The sequence below is a fragment of the Pavona decussata genome, unplaced genomic scaffold (assembly GCF_977016875.1).
Source record: "Pavona decussata unplaced genomic scaffold, jaPavDecu1.1 SCAFFOLD_416, whole genome shotgun sequence".
NCBI classification, from domain to species: domain Eukaryota; kingdom Metazoa; phylum Cnidaria; class Anthozoa; order Scleractinia; family Agariciidae; genus Pavona; species Pavona decussata.
This window is the reverse complement of record NW_028145778.1, coordinates 1,277,913-1,301,433: the sequence shown is the minus strand read 5'-3', so window position 1 is coordinate 1,301,433 and position 23,521 is coordinate 1,277,913. Positions and strand designations below refer to the sequence as shown.

The window sequence follows — 23,521 nt, the reverse complement described above, 5'->3', positions numbered from 1 at the left end:
TGTGGGACTCCATTGAGATTGCGGTCTTCAAAACTTCGTGGAAATAATTTGAACAATAAATCGACTATTAAAGTTTGGCTTTTTCAGCCAGCTCAAATTTTGCATTATCAACTTGTATTAGCTTTCGCATTTTCCACTCACAGTGCCCTGGAAGGTCATTTTATCGCGGGAATCCAAAACCAGAACCCCATGCTCCCTCTATGGGTACCAGTTTAACCGGTTTGCAATATCGGAACTAATTATCACCCTGGGCCCAGTTGCTCGAAGCATGGTTAGCGCTAACCCGGGTTAAATACCATAACAACCTACAGGTTTTAATACCTCTTAACCAATGGTTAGCGCTAACCATGCTTCGAGCAACTCAGCCCTGGTAAGAAAACCTATCTCGGGACCTTGTAACCGCGGCATGACTGATGATTTCGTATTCCTTGCCATCCGGCAGTGATTTTATTAATCATATGGAAACGTAACACACGGGGACTCAACGATCGAATACTTTACATTCCCTTGTACAGCCTGATCTCCACCATCGCTAATGATCCTAAGTCTTTGTAACGGCACCGATCGTTGGAAATGCCATGGAACCAATCGTAAGTTAAATCTAAACGTGACGTTCACATTAGCACTCGTGGCTGAGAACAGATTCGAAAGCCATCATTTTTTGATTGTGCTACTCAAAATATTCAGTTTATCACAATTATAAGTGGTTTGCGTTGCCGCCTTGTTGGTGGATAAAACAAAAGAAAATTTTCTGGCATGGTTTGCATGAAAATGGCAGTTAACTCCCAGAGAAGAAAAATCTTATTGTTCCTGTCCACCAACATGGTCGCCATGACCTCACAATGCAAACGATCAATAGCCATCGAGAGAGAGACCTGGCGCAACAACACCTATCGCTTGCATAGAAAAGGCGGGAAAATCTTTGAAAAAGATCCAGCTTCATACAATGGCGAGCATTCCCGGGCTTCCAGCTTGATTTCTAATTACACTAAATAGTTTAAAAAACAAACAGCTTTAGATGTTTTTAACCACGAAATGGGGGAATTGGAGAAAGTGGAAAAGGATGGTTTTCCTAATTCCTGTTTCCAGGCGTTCTAAGAGTGAAGTAAAGATGGCGCCGATGGGCGAAAGGAGAGGGGACTGGGGACAGATGGCTTTAATTTCTCGTCAAACCATGAAGACCTTCGCTTCGTCCCCACAAAATGAACGCCTGGGATAGGCTATTAAAATTTCAATCACCTGCTTCATGCGACTCGCGTTTATCTTGCCGCAATAATCGTTCCAGAAAAATTGATTGCTGCATTTATCTTGGTTCACAATGTGCTCGCAACGAATCATTTGTCTTCCAACATAAATAAGCTAATAATAATTGTCAAAACGGAGAAGCCAAATATTAAATTGCTTAGAACATATCTGGACCCAGTTGTTCAAAGCCAGATTAAGCTAATCCTGGGTTAATCACTAAAGATTCTTCAAAATGATATTTGCCTCTTGGTTTTGATTTGGAGTTTTATTTACCATGGACTTAAATGAGCTGGTAAAAGCATTTTATATTGTATAGTAGTATTGATCGATCGTACGTATATTTTATAATGTAAAGTAGTGGTGTCCCCAATTAGCGTACATTCTAGTGTACTGGAGGCTACGACACATCAATAAAGTTTTCATTTCCTTTCATTTTAACAACCGAACTGTTAACTTCGGTTAACCTTTAATCGAAGCGTTAATCGGCTTTCAAACTGGCAACCGGGCCGTAACAACCCAATGAGCTTATTATGCGTGGGTTTACCGATGTTCGTTATTTTGCGCACCATCAAAGAGTCTAAAAATAATACCCTGATCCAACATAAACGCTTTAATTTACTTGGGGATTCGCATTTTCTCATTTTGTTGTTAGTGTGACTTATTGAATTTCACGAAAACTTTACGCCGCCCAACTTTCGTGATAGCGAATAACATTGAGCCGAATTTTTATTATGGAAGTCTAATTTTGTTGTCATAATTACTCCATCTTTTTAATGTAAGATTTCAACCGTGTAAAGCTTTTTTTTTTAAAACGCCTATCGCCTGGATTAGGACGGGCCGTACAACAAATATTTAGCTCTCGGCCATGATGACAACAGATGTCTCTCTCTCTCTCTTTTTGCTCGGTCGGCTGTGTGCAATGATCCCCGAGGCCAATTTGTTTTCCTACCTTGTCCTTTCACTTAGTCCAAAAGTCAGTACGTATTATTACGAGATGAAGATAAATTCTTTATTGAAAGAAATTTTCAAACTTTAATGTTGCTATCACAAGCACTTTTAAAACCGAAAGGTATGCAGACATTGTGTAAATGTGCACTGATACAGTCGGTGTGCGAGTCTCTGACAGTCAATTTAACATCAAATGCTTTTAACATTTTCCACAGCAGTTCAGTTAAGTTCAGTTTATTGTCTTGCAATAAATTGTACAAAAGCAAGAAAAACTTATTATTTAAACGCTAATGGCGGGGAAGCCAAAGGGAAGCCACTGGGCTTATAAGTTTAACCGTTTTACAGTTTCATTTCGTTGTCATGATATGTGAACGTATGTGAATTAAGTGCTCTAAACATGTAAATAAAGTAAGTTTTCTTGTTTGCCTTACATACGTATATCACGATACTTCAACTAGCAAACGCATGAAATACAAGCATGTTCTTCAGCTCAGCATTTTTAGAATTTTTGCTCAGTAAGACTTGAAAAGAGCCAGTTTATTGGTCTATTAAGATTTAAAACTCAAAACATTTCATACAAACCACGTTAAATAAAGTTGCCTGTTTTAAAACATGTTTGATTAAGAGACATCAACGAACGAAAAGGTGCAAGGAGGTGACCCCGGCGTAAAAGACACAAACGTCGACAAAGTGATTTATCCCTCTCTTTATGATTTTTACAAAGAAAGTAACGAAATATCCTTAGCATGATTTCATTTTATACAACTTCCTTTATACAGCTCGGTGAAAATAGCATAAGACGAATTGGCAAATAACACCCACCAAGAAATCGTCTTAATCCTCTTTTTAAAAAAAAAATTCTCAAATAAAAAATGTTATTACAATACTGCTGGCGGATACCAGGCTAACTTTTCGTATTGCTTTTTTGCGTGTTGTTGTTCAGCAAAGATGTCCGTTTTATACAGATTCAATCGATTAAAGTAAATCACCTGCCCGCTTTTTGGCAGAGCTTAAGCCTAATGGCCGGTTAGACAACTGTCTTTAAAAAATCGGCAACCGTTTAATACAGGTGGTTTTGAATACCGCTCGATCAAGCCTTACGAACTCTGGAATAAAGGCCAAACAAATCAGCCCAATATCCAAATAAACAGCAAGAGTGAATGGCATAAAAGTTCGAATCAAATGCAGATTCGATTCTCATTTGTAATTTCATGGAGACGACACGGATGCCACGAATAAAATTTGGCGTGAAACTGAAACATGAAGCTTTAAGCTTATGACACGCGATTTCGCAATATTTTTATATTACTAAAACAAGAAATATAATTGAGGATCGTAAAAGCAAAGTAATTACTCTGACCCGTAACAAACAACCCATTGAACCAATAAGAACTCGAAGCAAATTCGTTTTCGTGACGGAAAACGCAGGAAAACGTGTGCCGGCAAGTTATGATCGGATTTCCTTCTTTTAATTTGGCTGTAAAGTAGCGCGAAAGTTTTTAGCCAATTACAGAACTTATTGAAACACCAGGGGGGGAAGGTGAATTACTTTCGGTACTTAATTGAAAACGCTCTATCCGTCACAATTAATGGTCATTTTAAACACCATGCTCAAAGCATGGAGGCTTAAAATAATTGCACCGGACTTGACAGCTATTGAAACTGATGTATACGACCATTAGTGTAGCAGGTCGGGTTTTTTTTTTTTTTTTTTTTTTTTTTTTTGTAAATTATCTATCTCTCAGTGTGTGTTTGTTTTTTTGTTTTTTGTTTTTGGTTTTGTTTTTTTAGATTGACGCAACAAATCGAGAACGATTAATTACAGACAGTGTGGAACTTTAAAGTTAAAAAGGCATGTATGCAAGATCTACAATGTTGTCTATTCAATTTCTGCGTCAAAATAAAAGGAGGTGATAGGCAAAAACTTATTCACACATTTATCCTCGGTTTTGTGATCTTTTTCAGTCACCTCGTTCGTAACATATTAAAATTAACCCCTTTTGGTTCGGGGAAATTCTGCCATTTTTTTATGAGAGAGTTGTCTAGTTTTGAATTTTTAGGAGGCTCAAATAAACCTTGAAAGGTGCTAAGACAACATGGGACATAAAACCGAAAAACAGAAACAACTTACTCAGTCTTTTGCTTGTCCTTCTTTCCTTTCGCTTACTCACGGCCTATGTGACAACGTTTTTTTAGTTTTTTAACAAATAAAATTTTCAAAAAGCAAGACCGCCAGATTGAAACACCGACCTTGAAAAAGGACCTGGAAGTTTATTAATAGTCATAAATTTTACATCGCGATTAAAATATCGTGCGTAGGCTTTAACCAACGTTGGCGTAAAGTTTATTACATTACACCCGGCTCAATGGGAGAACTCTTGCTAATTCATTTCCTATGTCGGAAAACGGAGGTAATAATACACTTGCACTTAGGCTTTAAGCCCATTCATTTAGTTTACTTCAAAACTTACTTTAGGTAAGATGTTACTTAAACGAAATTTTGCTGGGTCTCTTCCAAGTGTTTAGCAATCGTTCCAAAAAGAAACTTTTACTTGAGGTCTTATTTCTACAGTGATTTTTAATGACAAATTATCTGGGAGACCTGAACTAAAAAAAAGTAAGCTTCTAATTTGTAATTCAGTAAGGCGCATTAAATCCACATTCACGGCGACTGCGTCTTTACTAACCGGCGACCTGCCTATCTTTTGCAATTAATGGGAAACCATAAACTTCACACTGCAATTGGAAACCGCAAGTAACTGAGAACTTAAATTTAAACTTCAAAGCAACACATATATCTCGCATTTCATTTCTCGTTCAAAAAATTGACCGAAATACGAGAGACCTTTTTGTGGGCCATATTAAGTTTGTTTAAAAGGCAAGGTCATTTTTTCGGAAATCCATTTTAACCGTCTATCGCCGATCCGTTTTCAGTTATTCAAACCACGTTTCCAAACGATCACAAAGCAGAAGATTGCCGCGGCCGATAACTTCCGGACCCACGTTCTAAAGATTCGGGACAACGCCGTCTTGATTGTGTAAGGTACGTTACATATAGAGTTAGTTGGTTATTGTAGGGCGTGGACAAGTAAAGTTAACGTGTGTTGCAGTTTGTTTCCTCTATTTATCATTCAGCTTGCCTCAGGTTTAGAGGTCCTTTGTGTAAAAAGTGAAGAAAGAAAATCATCCGGGCCAAGACAGACTTGTGCTACTAAGGTCACTTTTGCGTATCTGGTCAATCCCAGAACAGTTGATAGTTAAAAAGAGCAGCCTTGTTTCTTGTGTTCCGTTGGTGAAAAATGTACTTTTAGAGAAGATGTTGTTGTGTTCAGTGGTTTGGGTTGGTCAGTTTTCTTTTTCGGAGTGTGTTATATTGAGGAAAAACTCTTCGTAGCTGGTACATGTAGATCTAGGTGGGTTTTCATTATTTTGGTAAATTAGGAAAAGTTCTTCTGTCAACGACGATGAAAATTAAAAAAAAGAAGTAAAACGTTCTTCTTGGTTCTTACCAGTTTGGCATTCCTGGTTGTACTTGAAAGTTATGAGGTCTTCCACTTCGATGTTTTTTTCACTCTTCCCCCTCTTTTTTCTTCCTTTCTTGGAGGATTCTCGAGATAACGAGAAGATTTAGGATCATTTCTATGACAAACGATAAAGGGGGCAAAAATGACCACGTGACCACAATTAATTTCGCGTTAGCAACAAAGTTCATAATTTATTTTTCGCTATTCTATTTATTTACTAATTCTTTTGAGGAAACGTAAAAAGTATTCTGACGTTTGCTGTTTGTAGTTAACGCGGTTCTAAACTTCTCTAATATCTCTCCTTCGTGCAAGGCCACGTTTCAGTAGCCTGCGACAGCATTCGCGTTTTTTTTTTTTTCGGCTTGCCGAAAAGATTTTACTAACGACGTCATCAAACAAATGAAAGCATCTTCTTGACAACTTTCAGTTACCCGCTTGCCATCGGCTGCCTTCAAAATAATCGGAAGGCCTTTTAATAAAAGCTTTTCTTTTTCAGAGATAATTTGAAAACTGTCATAGCATTTCAATAAAACGCAGAAAATTACAGGGAGGTAATTTTTAACTCGTGAATGCGCGCATGTGCAATGAACGAGTTATAGTGATGGTGCGGTTTCACTTGGTTGGTTGGTCGAGTTGTAACTTTCGGGCATGCGCAACGGTGAATGAGTCTTAAATTCAATTCGTGGAAAAAACACGGGAAAATTTTTTGTTCACGGGGCATCAGGATATTCTCATTCAATATGTAGAGAATAATTTGACGATCATTCAGAGCAGGAATGAAGATTTTTCGTTAAATCTGAGCAAAGTTATCAGTTTTTTTCAGTTTTTCAGAAAGTTAGGAGTCGTAACTCAATTAGTGAAAAAAAACACGAGAAACTTTTTTCACGACGCATCAGAACAATCTTATTCAGTCCGTAGAGAATAATTTGACAATCATTTTAGTGCAAGAATGAAGATTTTTCTTTGAATCTGAGCTAAGTTGTAGGTTTTTTTGTTTTCCACAAAGTGCAGTGTCCTAAATTCAATTAGTGAAGTGTCGGCATGAATTTTGAACAAAAAAGAGGTGAAAATGTGTTAATCGGCGCATCAGAATAATCTTATTCAATGAGTAGGGAATAAGTTTACAATCATTTTTATAGTACAAGAATGGTTATTTCTCGTTACATAATCGGGAAAGATATAATTTCTTTTAGCTTTCAAGGAAGTGTCCATAGCCGTCTTAATTTCAATTACTGATGTGTCATCTGCATTCACGAGTTGGCGCACAGGAGCCTTTGATAATATATATGTTTAGCCAAGCCTAAAAGCGGAGTTCCACAATTCCTTTTTAATAGCATTTATATACATGCAAGTCTGCTTATTGTATGAACGTAACAACACGTAATAACGTTACAAATTCCTCATCCTTTCTGGACTTATATATATCTTAAGTGCATATAAAGCAACTGTTTACGCGAAACATTTCAGTGGGCGCTTAAAATTAATTTGAGCGTCTTTACAAATATGCGCTGCGAATGGCGAATGACTTACACAAGTCCAACACAAAATGTTCAAAACAGTTCATAACTCTGGGAATATTTCTCCTACAGAAATAATTCTAGTCTCTAAGTAAATGCTAACAAAAGGAGAATAAAAAAAAAATCGTGTTTGTTTGTGCTCCGAAATATTTCAGCGTTTACTGCGTGTCTACAAATATGCGCTGCGAATGAATTTATGATAAACATTAAGTCAAACACAAAATGTTCAAAACAATTCAAAACTGTGAATATCTCCGTGAATGTTCAAAATTAAAGGGCATTTGACACTCTTCTGTGCATGTGCGGCGATTTGATTTCTGATCCGACGGAACAGTTTTCAAAGTAGGCGTCTGCGAGGAAAATCTTTTTCCATCCACCTTGTGAGGCTTGTAGAAGTGAAAATAACGATATCGAGGAACTGTTTGGTCATTTGTGAGGGATTGAAATCGCATATTTTGTATTTTTATTTGAATATCGTCGAGAAAATCGATGTCCTCGAGAGGAGGTATTCAAACCGGCTCTGGACGAAAGCTCCTGTCGCCTCGTAGCCGCCTTGTTTCAAAAGAAAAGAAGAAAAAAACGAAGAAAAGATGGGAGGACGAGCATCGAAAACTTTATGTTGCTGCCGATGTACACGCTAGTTGGAAGAAATTAAAGTGTATGTGCTTGTATTCCACGGACACGGCCTTTGCACAACATCTTTTAAAACATAAATATCTTACAAATACAAAAGGTTAAAGGCCAAAAAAAGAGGTTTTAGAACGCGCGTGAAAACTTCAGACTGCCTGCGGTTAGCGCTGCTGCGCAGTGTTGATTATTACGATTTCCTATTGGTTAAAAAAAAATTGTTGTCAATCAAGATCGCACATGCGCGTTATCGTGCCAAAGACCCTTTAATTTATCCACGAATATTTGTCGTATGACAACGTCTCAATGTAGTTTGAAATATTTTAAATATGAAAATTACTTGTAATTGTCTGCAAAATTTCCAAGCGACTTGCAAGTTGTTTACTCACACATGTTCGTTTTCAACTGACATTTCGCCTGTTTGTTCGCCCTCTCAGTTGCTCTCAGGTTTCAAATTTCCTTATTAGCTCTTACTAGTCGCCTGCTTTCTCGACATATGTCGTTTGTCGAGATATTCAACGAATACAACAAGTAGTTTTCTTCAAAATTCTCGTTTGTTTTTCTGAAAGAAGTTGGCCATCCGACTTCCCGCCGAAAAAACCTGGATTGCAGCACACGGTTTGAGTGTCTTATTTCACATTGGCTTACATGGGGGGGGGGGGGGGGGGCGCACGTACGGACGGTCGGTCAGACGCATGTGACGTCATAACCAAACCAAAATTTCTTGCACTGATGGGTTTACCAAAATCTCTTAGCTATGGGAGTCCTTGCGTGCAAAGGAAACATGACCCTAAGAATTGTACAGAGAACTGGTTTGTCTTTCTGTTTTTGTTGTCGATGTTGGGGTTTTTTCTAGTTTTTTTTTTTTCATTATTATTCTTATTATTATTCTTATTATTATTATTATTATTATTATTGTGTGATAAAAAAACGTTTCCTTGTACGTGACTCGTTGAGAAGTATTTTCATTACTTAATTTTTCAATACGTCAAACTTACGACAGTTTTCAATGCTTGTATTGATTTCTACCGTCGTCATAACATTTTAAAATTGATTTCGGATGCACTCAGAGATAAAAAACTTTTCAAAATGTTATGGGGTAATGGAACATTTCGTTTTTTGTTTTTCTTATTTTTTCATTTTTTTGCAGACGGGAAAAACTCATTGAAAATACAAAGGCACCCTTAAAATTAAAGAAACGTGTGAATTTTGAGTGGTACGTCTTGCCTATATGACAAAAAGAACGTCGGCAAATTTCATTATTTTCACAAACAAGAGTGGGATTACGTGACACGTTTTTGTGTACCCGTAATTTTACGCGTTTTTACGTGTTCTTCTCGCTAAAGAAACCCTAAGAGGAAGAAGGAAGTTCTCGGAGCCTAGGCCGGAATACTAAGTTTACGGAGACTTCAAAGTGCTCTGTTAATTATAGCTTCTAAAGCTACTCAGCAGAACTGACGTCAATGAAGATGTAATGCCCCAAGGCTAAGAAAATAGTATGTATTATTTCCCAGAGAAGTCAACCGACTGTCTTCCTCGGGATCAGTCCCTCGTATCACGTATACCAGTCGATAACTTCAAGGCCAAGGTGCTGTTTACCTGGAGCGGTTGTACGGTGACGTGTGCTCGTTCTTGTCCAATCGAAAAAGGCCACGGTTCAAGTTATAAAAAACTGAACCATTCCATTGAGAGTTATTACTGAAGAGCTCTCGGTCGAATCATAGTTACCCGTTGATTTGATCTGCTGAGGTACACCTCTATCTCACTGATCGAGGTCTTCAATTTTTGCGTCAATACCATTGCGTGAATTTGAGGTCAAGATGCACGACATGCCTCTCACTGAAGTTTGATTGAGACTTTAGCAGTTTCTAGTTTACAGGGTATGTATAATTTAGGATGGCCACAAAATCGTCTTTCCCAGTCGATTGTAAATTAATGATACAAAATCTAAGACGGAATCAATTGTAAACTGTCTTCGGAAATATTTCTGCACAGCCCCATACATTGATTATACATACACTACTGTCAATACCAACCTTCCTCCAAAGACGGCCAGTGTGAATAGAGTTTGAGTTGCAAAATGAATACGGCATAACACATAACACTTATGGGACTCCGAAGAAATCTTACTCTCTGTTCAGTTTAAAAGGCGGTGAAGCTGAAACAACGCAACAATTAATCTATCTCTGCCTGTCTTTCTTTCCGCCTTTCACTTGCATATCTCTTACGAATGATTATGATTCTTTTCAATCACCCATCATTACTACTTGACGTACATATCACATCTTGTTAGCTGATATAATATCAACAAATACTATAAACTGGTCAATTCTCATAGCCCTTTACTTTTCGCTTTCAACTTGCAGACACAATTAACAAAAACTGAGAAAAAGCATTGAAAATAGACATTTGCCGTCGACAACCAGAATTCAAATCATCCCACGACATTAGTAGGGAACAGGAGTGACAAGCAAGTGTCTGGATTCTGAAGTAAAGCAATCTTTACTTTTTTTCTTAAACCTAACTTAATTTTGATCAAATCTTTGCTGCTTGCTAGTTTACTACTGTAGTGGAAAAAACAACATCAGCTAATTCCCTTACTCTTTGGAAGCCTTCCTATTTTGTCATCGGTTGATTGTGTAGTAGATCAAATACGAAGAAGAGTGTTTCCTCCGATTTCCAAACACCGAGAAGTAGGTTGGAAAAACGAGGCGCAGCCGAGTTTTTTTTAACCAACTTCGAGGTGTTTGGAAATAGGAGGAAACACCCTTTCGAGTGTTTGATATAGCTTCTCAAACTATTGATAATTCTTGGAGAAATTTGAAGCAAAAGTTCACAAAATTTTATGATAATTAAGATCACATTTCTAAACCTCCTTCACATAGTGATTTGCTTTGTTTTGGCTTGATGAATTATTAATGAGTTTTGGAATGTAAAATCACGTTCGCTGTCTGACAATGTGTTGATGGGTCCAGAGGGAATGTGTTTCCCTTCTGAAAAGAAGTCAAAGGCAGGTGTTAGACTAAAAGAGACATTAAATTGTCAAGACCAGATATAGCAAATAATCTGAATGGTAATTTTGATTCTCCTCAATTTCAATAAAATTTCAATTTACCTTTAGTTATCAACTCTGTTGATAAACCAAATATTGGTTTCGATAAAGTATACTTTCTTGGTATTTATCAAAATACTCTACTTATTTGTTTTATTTTTTCGATAAAACGTAAACTAGGAGAGACAGTTTGTCGTCATTTACTATGGAGCTGGAAAAAATGTTTGGATCGATTCCCAGTTGGCATTGAAATAAATTTATACAATTTTTATTGTATTAACTTTAGCTTTCTTTTATTTCCTCAGAACGTGACGCGGACAGCTCCAGAAGATTGAATAAACAGCTGCAAAAGAAAGGAAAATTGAAAACACGGTAATTGTTTTTTTATTATTATGCATTTTGAATTTATTTATATATTCGTTAGACATATTGAAAGTATTAAGGCCAAACATAAATTGTTCATGGTATCATATTTGGCGTCTTTTACGGCATCGTATCATTGTTAACCCTACAGCTTTTGACAAATCTTGAAAAAGCTTGTTTGATGGACAAAAGCTAAGACTATAGAAAAACCTGATTAAGAATTGCATGAGCCGACTCGCCTAAGGACATCTTTATTAAGTATGTAATAAATTATATGTCTTGTCGTTTTCATTTATTTTTTTACTTATTTTTTACAAAAAGGGTATAATTTTAAGAATACAGCCAAGGTAGACAGAGGTACCCTGAAAGCACTGGGCTTATTTTCCAGAGGGTCTTGGGTTCTGAACTTTAATGGTTCCAGATAAGCTCATAGTTAACAACTATTCCACAAGCACAAGTTGGATATGAGACGATAGATATCATATCCAACAAGCGCGAGTGGACTTATTGTTTTATTAAAAACAACCAAGAAATGTTGCTAGATCTTCCTGATTTTCCTTTGCAAGGACAACCAAAAAACAATTTAATGGTCGCTATTTCTCGGGCATGGTATAATGGTTGATATACCATGGCCGTTAAGCCAATTGCCAAACTCTGGAACTGCATTATCCAATGATCACGTTTTTAATGATAATATATACACTGTGTAGCGCCTTCAAGTAGTCAATCAGAAAATTAATTCTTTAAACACTATGGCTCAGTAGACAAAATATTGGTTGACTACCATGAAGAAAGCAATAATACCGAAACGTGGTCTTTTACCTATCAAACGTAATACAGCTCTGAGAATTTAATACTTATAATTATCTACTTTACTGTATCATCCGTTTCCCTGCTTAAGGGCCAAGATAACTGCGAGCTCCAGGGACAAAGTACCACGTGCCTTTTCTTTCTAAAGCCAACTGGGGTATATTTTCCTGTTAGGTATCTTTCCCTTTGGTCTTTAAAATCTAGACCCCATGATCGAAGGAGCGTTCTCGAAGACCCAAGTTTAGACCAACGTTTTTGTATTGTTTTTACTGTTCACACTGATGTGTTTTAGAAAGTTTTCTTTCTTGGTTTAACCTTATCGTAGCTAAATGTTAATTTCTGTACAAGCACACAATTTGCTGCATCATTTTGTCTGTCTACTAAAACGTATCGACTGCGCTGTCAGCCGAAAGTCTCTGTTTTGACTTGTACACGCGTGAAAATAACAGACCTGCATTTTCGAAAGCTCCACATTAGAAATGTTTATCGGAAATCTCGTTTACCTACATTTCTCATTTTGATGGACTATATGAGCATAAAATGACCAAAAATGTGCAGAGTGCATTGGCGTGAATGGTATCTCTGTAAAAGTTACTTAAATGAGGTTGATACTTCTTGTTTGGTTTTCGTTCAGGAAGAAAAACAATAACAAATGTGAGAAAAAATACAGCTTTGAAAGCTGGTAGATTTGACTAAGCGATCAATCGTGAGATCCCAGCATATGCAGTAATATGAATGAACTTGTTCATGATGAAATTAACTATTCTGGTTGGTTGTGTCATCAAGCTGTCCAAAGTCTGCCACACGGATTCCAAATTAAGGACCAGGAATTATCTCTGCAGTGTATTTTTAAGCCACTAAAGTGGACAATGAACAGGTATTGCATACTGGTATTTAAGTGTTTAAGGGGACTTGCCTCTGATTATCTCGCTAAAAAGTTCAAAAAGAGGTCTGAAATCCACAATAAAGACATAAGGACAAGAATAAGATGGACATCCCAGGGTACAGAATGGCGCCAGGTCGAAGCCGATCACCATGACTTCAAAATACATAAATTGTTGTGGCAGTTGTTAGTCAACAAATGAATATTTTTCTGTTCAACTCTTAGGTGAATTGGTTCGTCAAATATCAATTGATAGCATAATGGTTAGCAGCACCAGCAACAGTACCTTTAACACCAGTAATGAGGACGTTCTTTTGCCCACCTTCCAGTGCATCCCGTGGGTTGCTGTGCTAGCCATTGAATGTCTGGCCATAGTGATCCTGAATGTCATCTCCATAATTGTATTTTCTACTCAGCGTGAGCTACAGCGCCAAGGCACATTCCTACCCATTCGGAACTTGGCGATTGTGGACCTGTTGGCTGGGGGAATCTCAGGCCCTCTGCAGATTGAGCGACTTGGGGAGCACTGTGATCTGTGGAAGTATGATGATAGTAAAACTTGGGTAATTTATATAAAATTTGCATTTCTTCATTTGTTTTCCATGGCCTCCCTTGCCAATCTCGCCGCTATTTCTTTGGAACGAATGTATGCTACGTTGCGTCCGTTCCAACATCTCCTGGCCAGAAAACGATTTTATGTGATCATGATCGCCGGGATTTGGTTAACGGCTGTCATCAGAGAAATACTTCAGATTGTGTTCAATGAAAATCCTAAGTTGGAAATGTTAATTAATTCCACCCTGTATTTGCCATATTATTACATCTCCCTTTTTCTAATTTGTTTATCCTACGTTTCCATTTTTTTGAAAGTACGCTGCAGCGTTCATCCTAATTCCCAGAACAGCAGCGTGAATAACAGAGAACGAAGGCTGACCATCACGCTGTTTATTGTCACAGTGGCATCTTTAGTGACTTTGCTACCCGTGATAATTTTCCTTACTACAAAAGCTATCCATCCTGAGGCATTTTCAAAGCTTTCTAAACGTGTCTACTTTAACGTAAGAATGACGGTGATCATGTTTTTCTTGGCTAACTCGTTAGCCAATCCAATCATCTATTCCTTGCGGATGCAAGCATTTCGACAAAGCTTAAAAGCATTTTTCGGCAAGGCTGCAAGGAACGAAACTACAACCGTATTTCAACTTCGCTCCTTAACTCGACGGACTTAGAGTTTAAGAACAGGCGTTTTAAATGGGGCGTGAGAGGGTGACAAACCAACCTTTCGATGAAGATGAGAACAAAGTATCGAATAATTCGCTTTTAAATCATGTCGTTAAAGTCAACAGATGGTTTACAGAGGAAATGACGATACAACAAAATCTTCAAAATCTTATTGAAAGTACAATTTTTTTCCATTCCCAGGCCTGTTAGTGGGTTCAACACACGTATTTATAAGAATCAGTAGTCGTTATGCTAGGAATTTCAGGATTTTTAAAACGTTTAGAAGAGACAATAAACTGCTCCCATTTTATAGAGGCTGTGGCCTAATTCAGTCAGTGTTTGCTGTAGGAAAGCGTCATCATCCATCGGTTTTGGCCGCAGTATTTGATGCTTGAGGTTTAGTTAACATTGTTTCTTTTGTGATCGGATTTTAGCATTTTCTTCATACCAAAGACTAGCCTCTCGTTATTCTGTTTGGTAAGGTTAAATTTTGTTGCGAATTGTTTGTTTGTTAGTAACTTTAACATGCATTGCCGCCATCTCGGCCCAGTTGTTCAAAGCCCGATTAAGCTAACCCAGGGTAAGTGAACTTTGATAACTGTTTTTAAATTAATTATGATAAACGATGCTTCCAGAAGACTTTTGCGTTTCACTTTATACTTAGTCTCTTCTCTACCTTCGGTTTAAAATTAGTTTAAAAACATTTTCGGTAGGCGAGATGAAACCCTGGTTAACTTTTAACCGTGGATTAGCGTTAATCGGCTTTTTAACAACCGCGTCCAAGGGGATGTTTCATGAAAGCCGATCCTGATAACATACCGGCCTCGAATAGGGACTCAATCTTTATTGACAACGAAAGCAAAAGAAACGAATCGGCAAGCTTCTTCTAAAACCAGACACTAATCCGTTAAAAAATGATTTCGCCAAAAAAATCAACGCGCCCGGCAAGATATCAGGACTTTCAAGAAACCTTGCCCGAAGTTCTGCAAGATTTCAAAGGAAGGTCATGGGGTGTATTCCCGTCGGAGACTCATTTTGTCTTTATGTGTTCCATGCTCGCGACGTTATGAGTATTATATCTTTTCCAAGATTTGAATGGTCGTGAAGTTCACATTTTTCAGCTGGCTCTTCTTCGCTGAGCCAACCGGCCGTTTATAACTGTTAAACGATGATTTTTTCGTAGGGCTTTTGGGAGAGCTGTTAGACCACATGGGCCATGATCGAATAGCTTTTCCAAACAGTAAACCTACTGTAACTTCTTTATTTTATTTTTTCGTGTTTTTTTATTTCTGTCAGTGTAATATGAACAATGTATGTTATTACGATTAAAGTATTAAAAGAAAAAAGAAAAAGAAAAAAATATGTATATATGTATAGCTTTTCCAGGTGGCGCGGTCTTGGAAGGTGTTCTTTAAATTTGTCGGGTCTAGTGTAGTCTCCTTCGACTGCGATGGAGACTAAGTTTAGGGTGCTATTTGACCCAAAATGAATGGCTAGTGAGACCAAATCGCCCGTAGAAAGTGTTTCCTTTAGGCTGCGTGCGCACCAGCCGCCTGTAGGTGCCCAAAGAGCAAATTTTGCGAACGAGTACGTTAAAGGGCATCTTAAAATTGGTGTTGTTAAATAATTGTTACGAAGTAAATCGTACCTTTTTCATTCCAGGACAATTACATTGTAACAACTGTTTGACACAAATGAAACGCAGACATTTTAAATATCCCACCTTATGGAAGCAATATTATCGTAAAAAGAATGAATTTGGTAATTACAGTGTAAAGTGTTTCGGTCGAAAACGATTTTTTATGTATTAAAAACGCCTTGCTTATGTAATTTAAAGCGCAATCTATGGGTAGTTACTTTATCCGGTCGCATAGAGATTTTAGTTTAATCGTGATTTTGTCTGATAAATCGCGACTGTGTGACCACAACCGTTGTTATTATAAAAAAACGTGACCTTTACCGTTTTGTTTTATTTTTTCTTATTTTTAACTTAATTTGCCGTTTCGAGAATTTAATTTAGTGTTATGTTGTCAATACTTCAATTTCAATAACAACATTTAACTTTAAAGTTTACCATTTTATTGCTGATCAAACTTTCAAAACTTTCACAAAACTAATGAAATAAAGAAATCGAATAACCCGAATTGATAACCCTAAAACGAGACAAAAGGAAGTAGCATAAATGAGGTCAACAGTGTTAGTTAGTCAAATGGCTCACCAAGGAAGAGCTTATTTAATAATTTCGTTTTTGTAAGTCTGTAAATACTTTACTTAGTTGTAAGCGGCCAAAACGCCAAGCTGAACAATGTTGTAACATTGCAGCTCGTGGTTGTTAGCATAGCTTTGCTCCCTTGTCTTGATAACACACTTAGTTACCTACGTAAAGAATTAGGTGTGTAATTGTTATTATCTATATGTAAATATTAGACTTATAGCGGAGAGCTGATTTACTGCGTTTGATTAAAGTTCATGCATATATGATTGTAGTTAACCTGTTTGCTCTGGAGTTTGAAAGAGCCTCGAGTTAAAATAATACTGGTAATCTATGGCACTTATTACGCTAGATTTTATCTGTAAATGTTTCAAGGGCTCGCTCGAAAACTTGCTAAGTGCAAATTTCGCCTTGTAATCCAAATTGTCAATACACTCTTTTTTATAAGAACGTCTTATTTGCCTTGAAACGTTACCTGGTGTAGAATTTCAGAAAACCGATGATGTGAATTATGATTGTTGTATAATAATCAATCCTTACTGAAAACTGGAACTTACTTGGAGAGATTTGGATTTCACTGTAAAATTTCCTCTTAAAAACTTTCCACAAAGCTCTTCATTTTGTTATTGTCAATATTTATCACAGTACGAAACGTTTGTAACTATTATTAGTATAATTAAGCTCTAGCGGACTGCAATGCTATCTAGTTTTAATAAACGGAGAGCCTCGGCTCCTTAAAGCTTGGTCCTTCGAATTGTCTTGTTTGTATGATAGAATCCTGTTAACTTGAACCCCAACTAACCCTGCTGGTTCCCAATAAATAAGTTCCAACGTATTTTATGCCGGTTTTTCACGTGCTGATTCCAGTCAACGAGCGTTGAATTTATGTGAATTCAAATTGTTCTAAAGAGAATGAAAATTGAGTTCTAATTGCCGAAAAGTTGCATTTATTGGGGCTATAGAAGACTAAGACAAATACGAGGGAAACAATCCGCCTCCGTTCGATTAACCGGATACAAACGTTACATCGGTCCGGCTAATATGAAACGATATAAGAACAGCTCAAAGTTCTTGAATCAGTATGTACTGGGGTGTCCATTCTCAAACAACAGCAACGGTCGCCAGAAAAAAAGAGAGCCTAGCTTCCCAGAAAATGACCTTAGTTGTCAATCAGCTAATAAAAAGTAAACAGGTTGACGAATAACATGCGTTGAAGGCCACTGCCATATCTTTTATCATGGTGAAATTATGCGTTGTATGGGATTTTAGCACCTTTAGTTCAACGGACTTTCGAGTAATCGCCGTACTATTACTAAAACACACCCAAATTTACATTTTACACCCGAATTATGTGAGATAAATGAAGAAGTTTTTTTCCGCACTTAAGAAATGCCACAAACTCAGGTCGTTTTCCATTTTAACGTATTCAATCGTTTTCAAACACAGCCACCCGTCTATTTTAAACACGCAAACTTTCTTAACTTTTTCAAAATAAACTTGCTATTTTTCGCTTACATGTTGTCGTAACATAATGCTCAACCCGAATTCTTCTTCCTGAATGGTTTGTTCTATAGTTGGTATTATCCATCTTCTATTTATCGCATCCGACTTTTCACTTTCCTTAATGCCTGTCCCGAAACATCATTGGCAATTTCTTGTAAGCCTTCGTCGGCCGGGGAGGCGGAGCTTTGGAGGTCTCCCGTAGCTCAGTGGTAGTCAGTGGTAGAGCATCCGAACTAGCAATCGGAAGGTCTTAGGTTTGATTCCTGATAGGAGCAATCGGATTTTTTTCCCAGTATGCCTGTGTCATTCACTGAATAATACGTCATTCTCAGAAAGGTCGGTTTTTGTATTATTTTGGTATGTTTTGGCTGTTTCGTTTGGAGCTGAATACGAGGCTTTTCAGCTTGACAGAAAGAGACATTTCCATTTGCCACGTTAAGTTTTAGGAATTACAAACTTAAAGTTTTGCCTAAATGTTAAAATCCCGAGTTTTTGACCTTAGAGCGCGCTCGTGCTCGGATTCCTTAACGAGACATCTGCTCTTTGCCGACAAAAGGGTTTGTTATGGCCCCAGGGGGGCTATGCGACACTAACATGGCCGCCATGCACTATTATTTGAACCTCTAGTAGCCTGTGAACAGGCTCCCATGTGGGGTGGAGGGCAAAGAGAAAAATCGAGTTTGGTCCAGGGCGACCTTTCTTTCTCATCCCCAGATCGCGCTCGGCTCGCTCCTCTTCGCTCTCCGTTCTCTTCCCCTAAGCGCCACTTTGGTAGCCTACTCACGGGGTAAATCTCTAGGGAATGTCCTCATACCCTTGTTTCTTGTACTGTAGTACCGCAACGTACAAAACTGTTACAACACAACTGTACGCAATACCGTAACTGAACGCAATAAGGCAACGGCTTCCATTTAAAAAAGGAAATGCTTTAATATATTCAAGCCTGGAATTGGAAACATTTCTCTATATCTTTTGACGGCGTAAAGTGGTTTTGACGGCAATTATTTTTTTACGGTAACTTTTCAGTACCATCTAATACTAACAACAGCCGTACGGTTTTCAAACGCCAAGAATTTATTTAAGCTATATCGCCTCCTCATCTACACACTGAACACCAGAATCGTTATCGCTTATGATTTTCCCCGTATGCATTCATGTCTGCCTTCCACTCTGACACGTTAAGTTATACCCTCAAATACTTCCAACGACGTTTTAACTAACAGCTTAGGGAGGACATTGGGAGGCCTTAGAAATGCCTCCAATGAGAAGGCGTGGAAATGCCGACATCGGACTTGCGCCACTTTTTGTTGGCCCTATCCCCCCATTGGAGAAAATTCGATTTTTTTGGCCTCCCGACAATAATTATTATTCAAACAAAAGCTCACAAACAAATCAGCGGGTCCAAAAACCCCCTCTAGGACAAATTTTGGGGCCCACCAAGGGACCAGGGTCCAATGAATATGGAAAAGACGATTAAGAAAGATAGGTGAGTAAAATGTTTCCCAGGGCAAGTTTTCCGACACACTGACTCGATTGGAAGCTTTTAAAAGAATATTTGGTGTTGCGTCCAAAAATCAACATTTTTCCAAGGTGTAGGTCCAGGGTTTCTGGTCAAAAATGACCAAATTTTCAAGTCGGTATATTCCTCTTGTTTATGTCCCTATTGATCTCAGCGTGTCTTAAAACTCCCTTGGAAATTATTTTTAAGTGCGAATAACGCCCTCACAAAGAATTTTTGGTTTAACACTGACACTGACTTCATCTTTTGTGTTTTATTTCTTTCTCCCTGGTCCCTTGAGGGGCCTAAAAAGTGTGTCAGAGGACGTTTTCGGACACACTGATTCGATTGGAAGCTTTTAAAACAATATTTGTCTTGCGTCCAAAACTCGACTTTTTTCCAAGGGGTAGGTCCAATGTTTTTGATCAAAAACGACCAAATTTTAAAGTCAGTATTTTGGACTTGTTTATGTCCCCATTGATCTCGGCATGTCCTAAACATCCCTTGGGAATCATTTTTAAGTGCAAATAACGCCCTGACAATGAATTTTCTATTTAACTCTCACCCTGACTTCATCTTTTGTGGGCTATTTCTTTGTTCCTGGTCCCTTGGGAGGACTAAAAAGTGTCTCAGGGGAAGTTTCCGGACACACTGATTTGTCTTGCGTCCAAAAATCAACTTTTTTTCTAGGGTTAGTTCAAGGATTTTTGGTCAAAAATGACCAGAAAATTTGGAAGCTTTTAAAAGAATATTTGCTTCCGTCCAAAAATCCACCTTTTTCAAAGGGGTAGTTTTAGGGTTTTGGGCCAAATTTTCAAAGCGGCATTTTTCACTTGTTTATGTCCCTTTTAAAAGAATATTAGTCTTGTGTCCAAAAATTGACTTTTTTTCAAAGGGTAGGTCCAGGGTTTTTGGTCAAAAAGGACTAAATTTTGAAGTCGGCGTTATTCACTTGTTTATGTCCCTGGGGTTCTCGTCGTGTCCTAAAACTCCCTTGGAGATCATTTTTAAGTGCAAGTAACACCCTGACAAAGGAATTTCTTTGTAACTCTTACCCTTTCTTCATATTTTGTGGGATATTTCTTTGTCCTCTGAACCTTGGGAGGCCTAAAAAGTGTCTCATGGGACGGTCTCGGACAAGCTGTTTCGATCAATTGGAAGCTTTAAAAAAAAATAATTGTCTTCCGTCCAAAAATTGACTTTTCTCAAAGGGGTAAGTCCAGGGTTTTTGGTGAAAAATGACCAAATTTTTAAGTCGGCATTTTTAACTTGTTTATGTCCCTAGGGATCTCGGCGTAGCGAAAAACTCCCTTGGGAATCATTTTAAAGTGCAAATAAAGCCCTAACAAAGAATTTTCTGTTGAACTCTCACCGTGACTTCATCTTTTGTGGGCTATTTCTTTGTCCCTGGTCCCTTGGGAGGCCTAACAAGTGTCTCGTGGGACCGTCTCGGATACACTGTTTCGATTGGAAGCTTTTAACAGAATCTTTGTCTTGCGTCCAAAAATTGACTTTTCTCAAAGGGTCCAGGGTTTTTGGTCAAAAATGACCAAATTGGAAAGTGAGTATTTTTCACTTGTTTTTGTCCCTAGGGATTTCAGAGTGTCCTTAAACTCCCTTGGGAGTCATCTTTAAGTGCAAATAACGTCCTCACAAAGAATTTTCTGTTTAACTCTCACCCTGACTTCATATTTTGTGGGCTATTTCTTTGTCCCTGGTCCCTTGGGAGGCCTAAAAAGTGTTAAAATATTAACGGCAGACTGATCCCAACGGCGGAGGTGACGAGCTTGATAGAACAAACAACAAAAGCTAGAATAACTGAAATATATTTGTTTTTAAAAAAAACAAATTTTTTTTGCCCGATATTTCGGTTTGCAATACAAACCTTCCTCGGGGGCTGAACGAAAAAGAAAAGTGAGAAACATAAAAGGATCGTTACAAAGAAGTTTTAAAATATAAAATGCGTGACAATGATTGGTTGTTTAGGACTAAGTTACAAGTGTGAGACATGTCGTTGGCGTGTTTCGTCACGTCTATTTATACCAAGAGGGTGCAATGTTTTATCTTTGTTGATTAAATGAGCTTCACGAGCCTTTCTAACTGAGTCACGTTTGCTGCGTATAAGTTCAAGCGGGATTAGTTGGACGTCGTTGATTGAGTGGCCAGGTTGGTTGAAATGTAGCGAGACAGGAGTAGGGTTGAGTAGTTGATGGTAATTCAGGATAGATCTGCGATGCTCCCCGAAACGTTCATTAAGTTTGCGCTTTGTCTCCCCAATGTATTGGGAGTGGCACTTCTTACATTGAATTAAATAGATTAGGTTTTTGGAATTGCAAGATACGTAGTCAGTAATTTTGCGTGATTCGTTAGTGTTGAAAAAAGTGTAGTTCGTTTGACCTTCTTGGAGAAATGAGCAAGTTAGGCATCGTGGGTGGTTGCATTTATGAATTCCAGCGGGTTGTTGATTGGAGGGCTAGTTTTGAGGTAGCTCGGAATGGACCAGGAGATCACGTAGACTTGCGTTACGTTTGTAGGCGATAACTGGTGGATGAGGGAAAACTTGTTTGCAGTTGGCGGAGGACTGGAGGATGTTGATATATTTTGTCACAATAGATGAGATTTTGGGAAGAGCAGGATTGAAGGATATGACGAAGGGTGTTCTGTCTGTTTTTGTGGCTTTCTGTTCTTGCGGCTGTAGTGTTGCGTGACGTGGGATGGCTCGTACGCGATTTGCATCTTTTTGTAGGGAATAGCGGCTATAACCACGTTGGACCAGGTGCTTGATGAGTTCTTCGCTTCGTTTATCAAAGAAAGCGTCGGTAGAGCATATGCGACGGATTCGCAGGAGAAGGCTGAATGGAATAGTTTGTTTTAGTGTGGTTCGGGTGGCATGAAGGTTTGAGGAGGTATTGATGCTTGTCTGTGGGTTTTGTGTGGAGATCTGTTTGGATGTGGTTGTTGCTGAGGTGGACTTGGACATCTAGGAAAGGCAGTGTCTGATGAGAGGAATTTGAGTATTTATGGGTAAATTTGATACTCCCGTAAATAGAGTTTAAGTATCTGATGAATCTTTAAGGTGTTCCTCTCCTTCTGTCCATATCATAAAGACATCATCGAGGAACCTCCACCAAACGAACGGCTTAAAAGGAGCGTTTTCAATGGCGTGTTGTTCAAATTTACCCATGAATAGATTAGCGTATGAAGGTGCCATGCGGGTTCCCATAGCTGTCCCGTGTACTTGTAAATAGTGTTCGTTGTTGAAGGAAAAGTTGTTCATTGTAAGAATCATTCTTACGAGATCACATATACTTTCAGCAGGAAGGGATTTGTCTTGACGAGTGTTTAGAAAATGGCGGCAGGCTTCGATGCCTTCGTTGTGAGGAATGTTAGTATATAATGAGGAAACATCCAGGGTGACAAGGAGGGCGTTTTCCGGTTGAGGTCCCAGTTTCTCGAGTTGAAGAGAAAGTGTGTAATATCGTTTAAGAATGAAGGAAGATTCTGAACAAGGGGCTTTAGGTGGTAATCGACGAACTCGGAAATGCGTTCAGTAGGGTGGCTATTGCTGGATATGATGGGTCGGCCAGGGTTGCCTTGTTTGTGGATTTTAGGGAGAATGTAGAAACGACCAGTCTTGGGATCAGAGTTGGATGACAGGTATTTAAATGTCTCATAGTCAATGAGATCATTTTTGTGTAAACGGGTAGTGTATTCTTTGACGCGTTCGTGTATTTTGCTTGTAAGGTCTGAAGATTGTTTTTGATAATATTTAGTGTCATTGAGCTGTCTGCGGCATTCATCAACATACCAGGAGTAGTCCATTATAACAGTTCCAGAGCCCTTATCAGCTGGTTTGATGACTATATCTGAACGTTTCCTGAGTTTTGTGAGAGCTTTGCGTTCTTCCATAGAGAGATTGTTGTGGATAGTGGCTGGTTTTGAGGTCATGATCTTATTTTCGACTGCATTGATAAAAGTGTCAAGGGGTATGTCTCTTCCATTAGGAGGAGTCCATGATCCCTTGCATCTGAAGCACTTGACTTCATGATCAGATGAAAGATTTGGATCAGTTAGGTGTTGTTGTTGTTGTTGTTGTTGAAAGAATTCTTTTAGTCGTA

The 23,521-nt window shown here is 38.3% G+C and overlaps 1 protein-coding gene across 1 annotated transcript in view; it reads left to right on the top strand.

Annotated features, from left to right (window-relative positions):
- LOC146450987 (uncharacterized) overlaps positions 1–16,140 on the top strand; it is a 49,190-nt gene extending 33,050 nt beyond the window's left edge. The window contains exons 2-5 of the mRNA XM_085099717.1: positions 5,128–5,236; positions 10,228–10,351; positions 11,219–11,285; positions 13,195–16,140. Coding sequence (XP_084955843.1) covers positions 13,230–14,198 — 969 coding nt within the window. The 5' untranslated portion in view covers positions 5,128–5,236; positions 10,228–10,351; positions 11,219–11,285; positions 13,195–13,229 and the 3' untranslated portion in view covers positions 14,199–16,140. The remainder of the gene's footprint in view (positions 1–5,127; positions 5,237–10,227; positions 10,352–11,218; positions 11,286–13,194) is intronic.
- Positions 16,141–23,521: the final 7,381 nt, after the last annotated feature.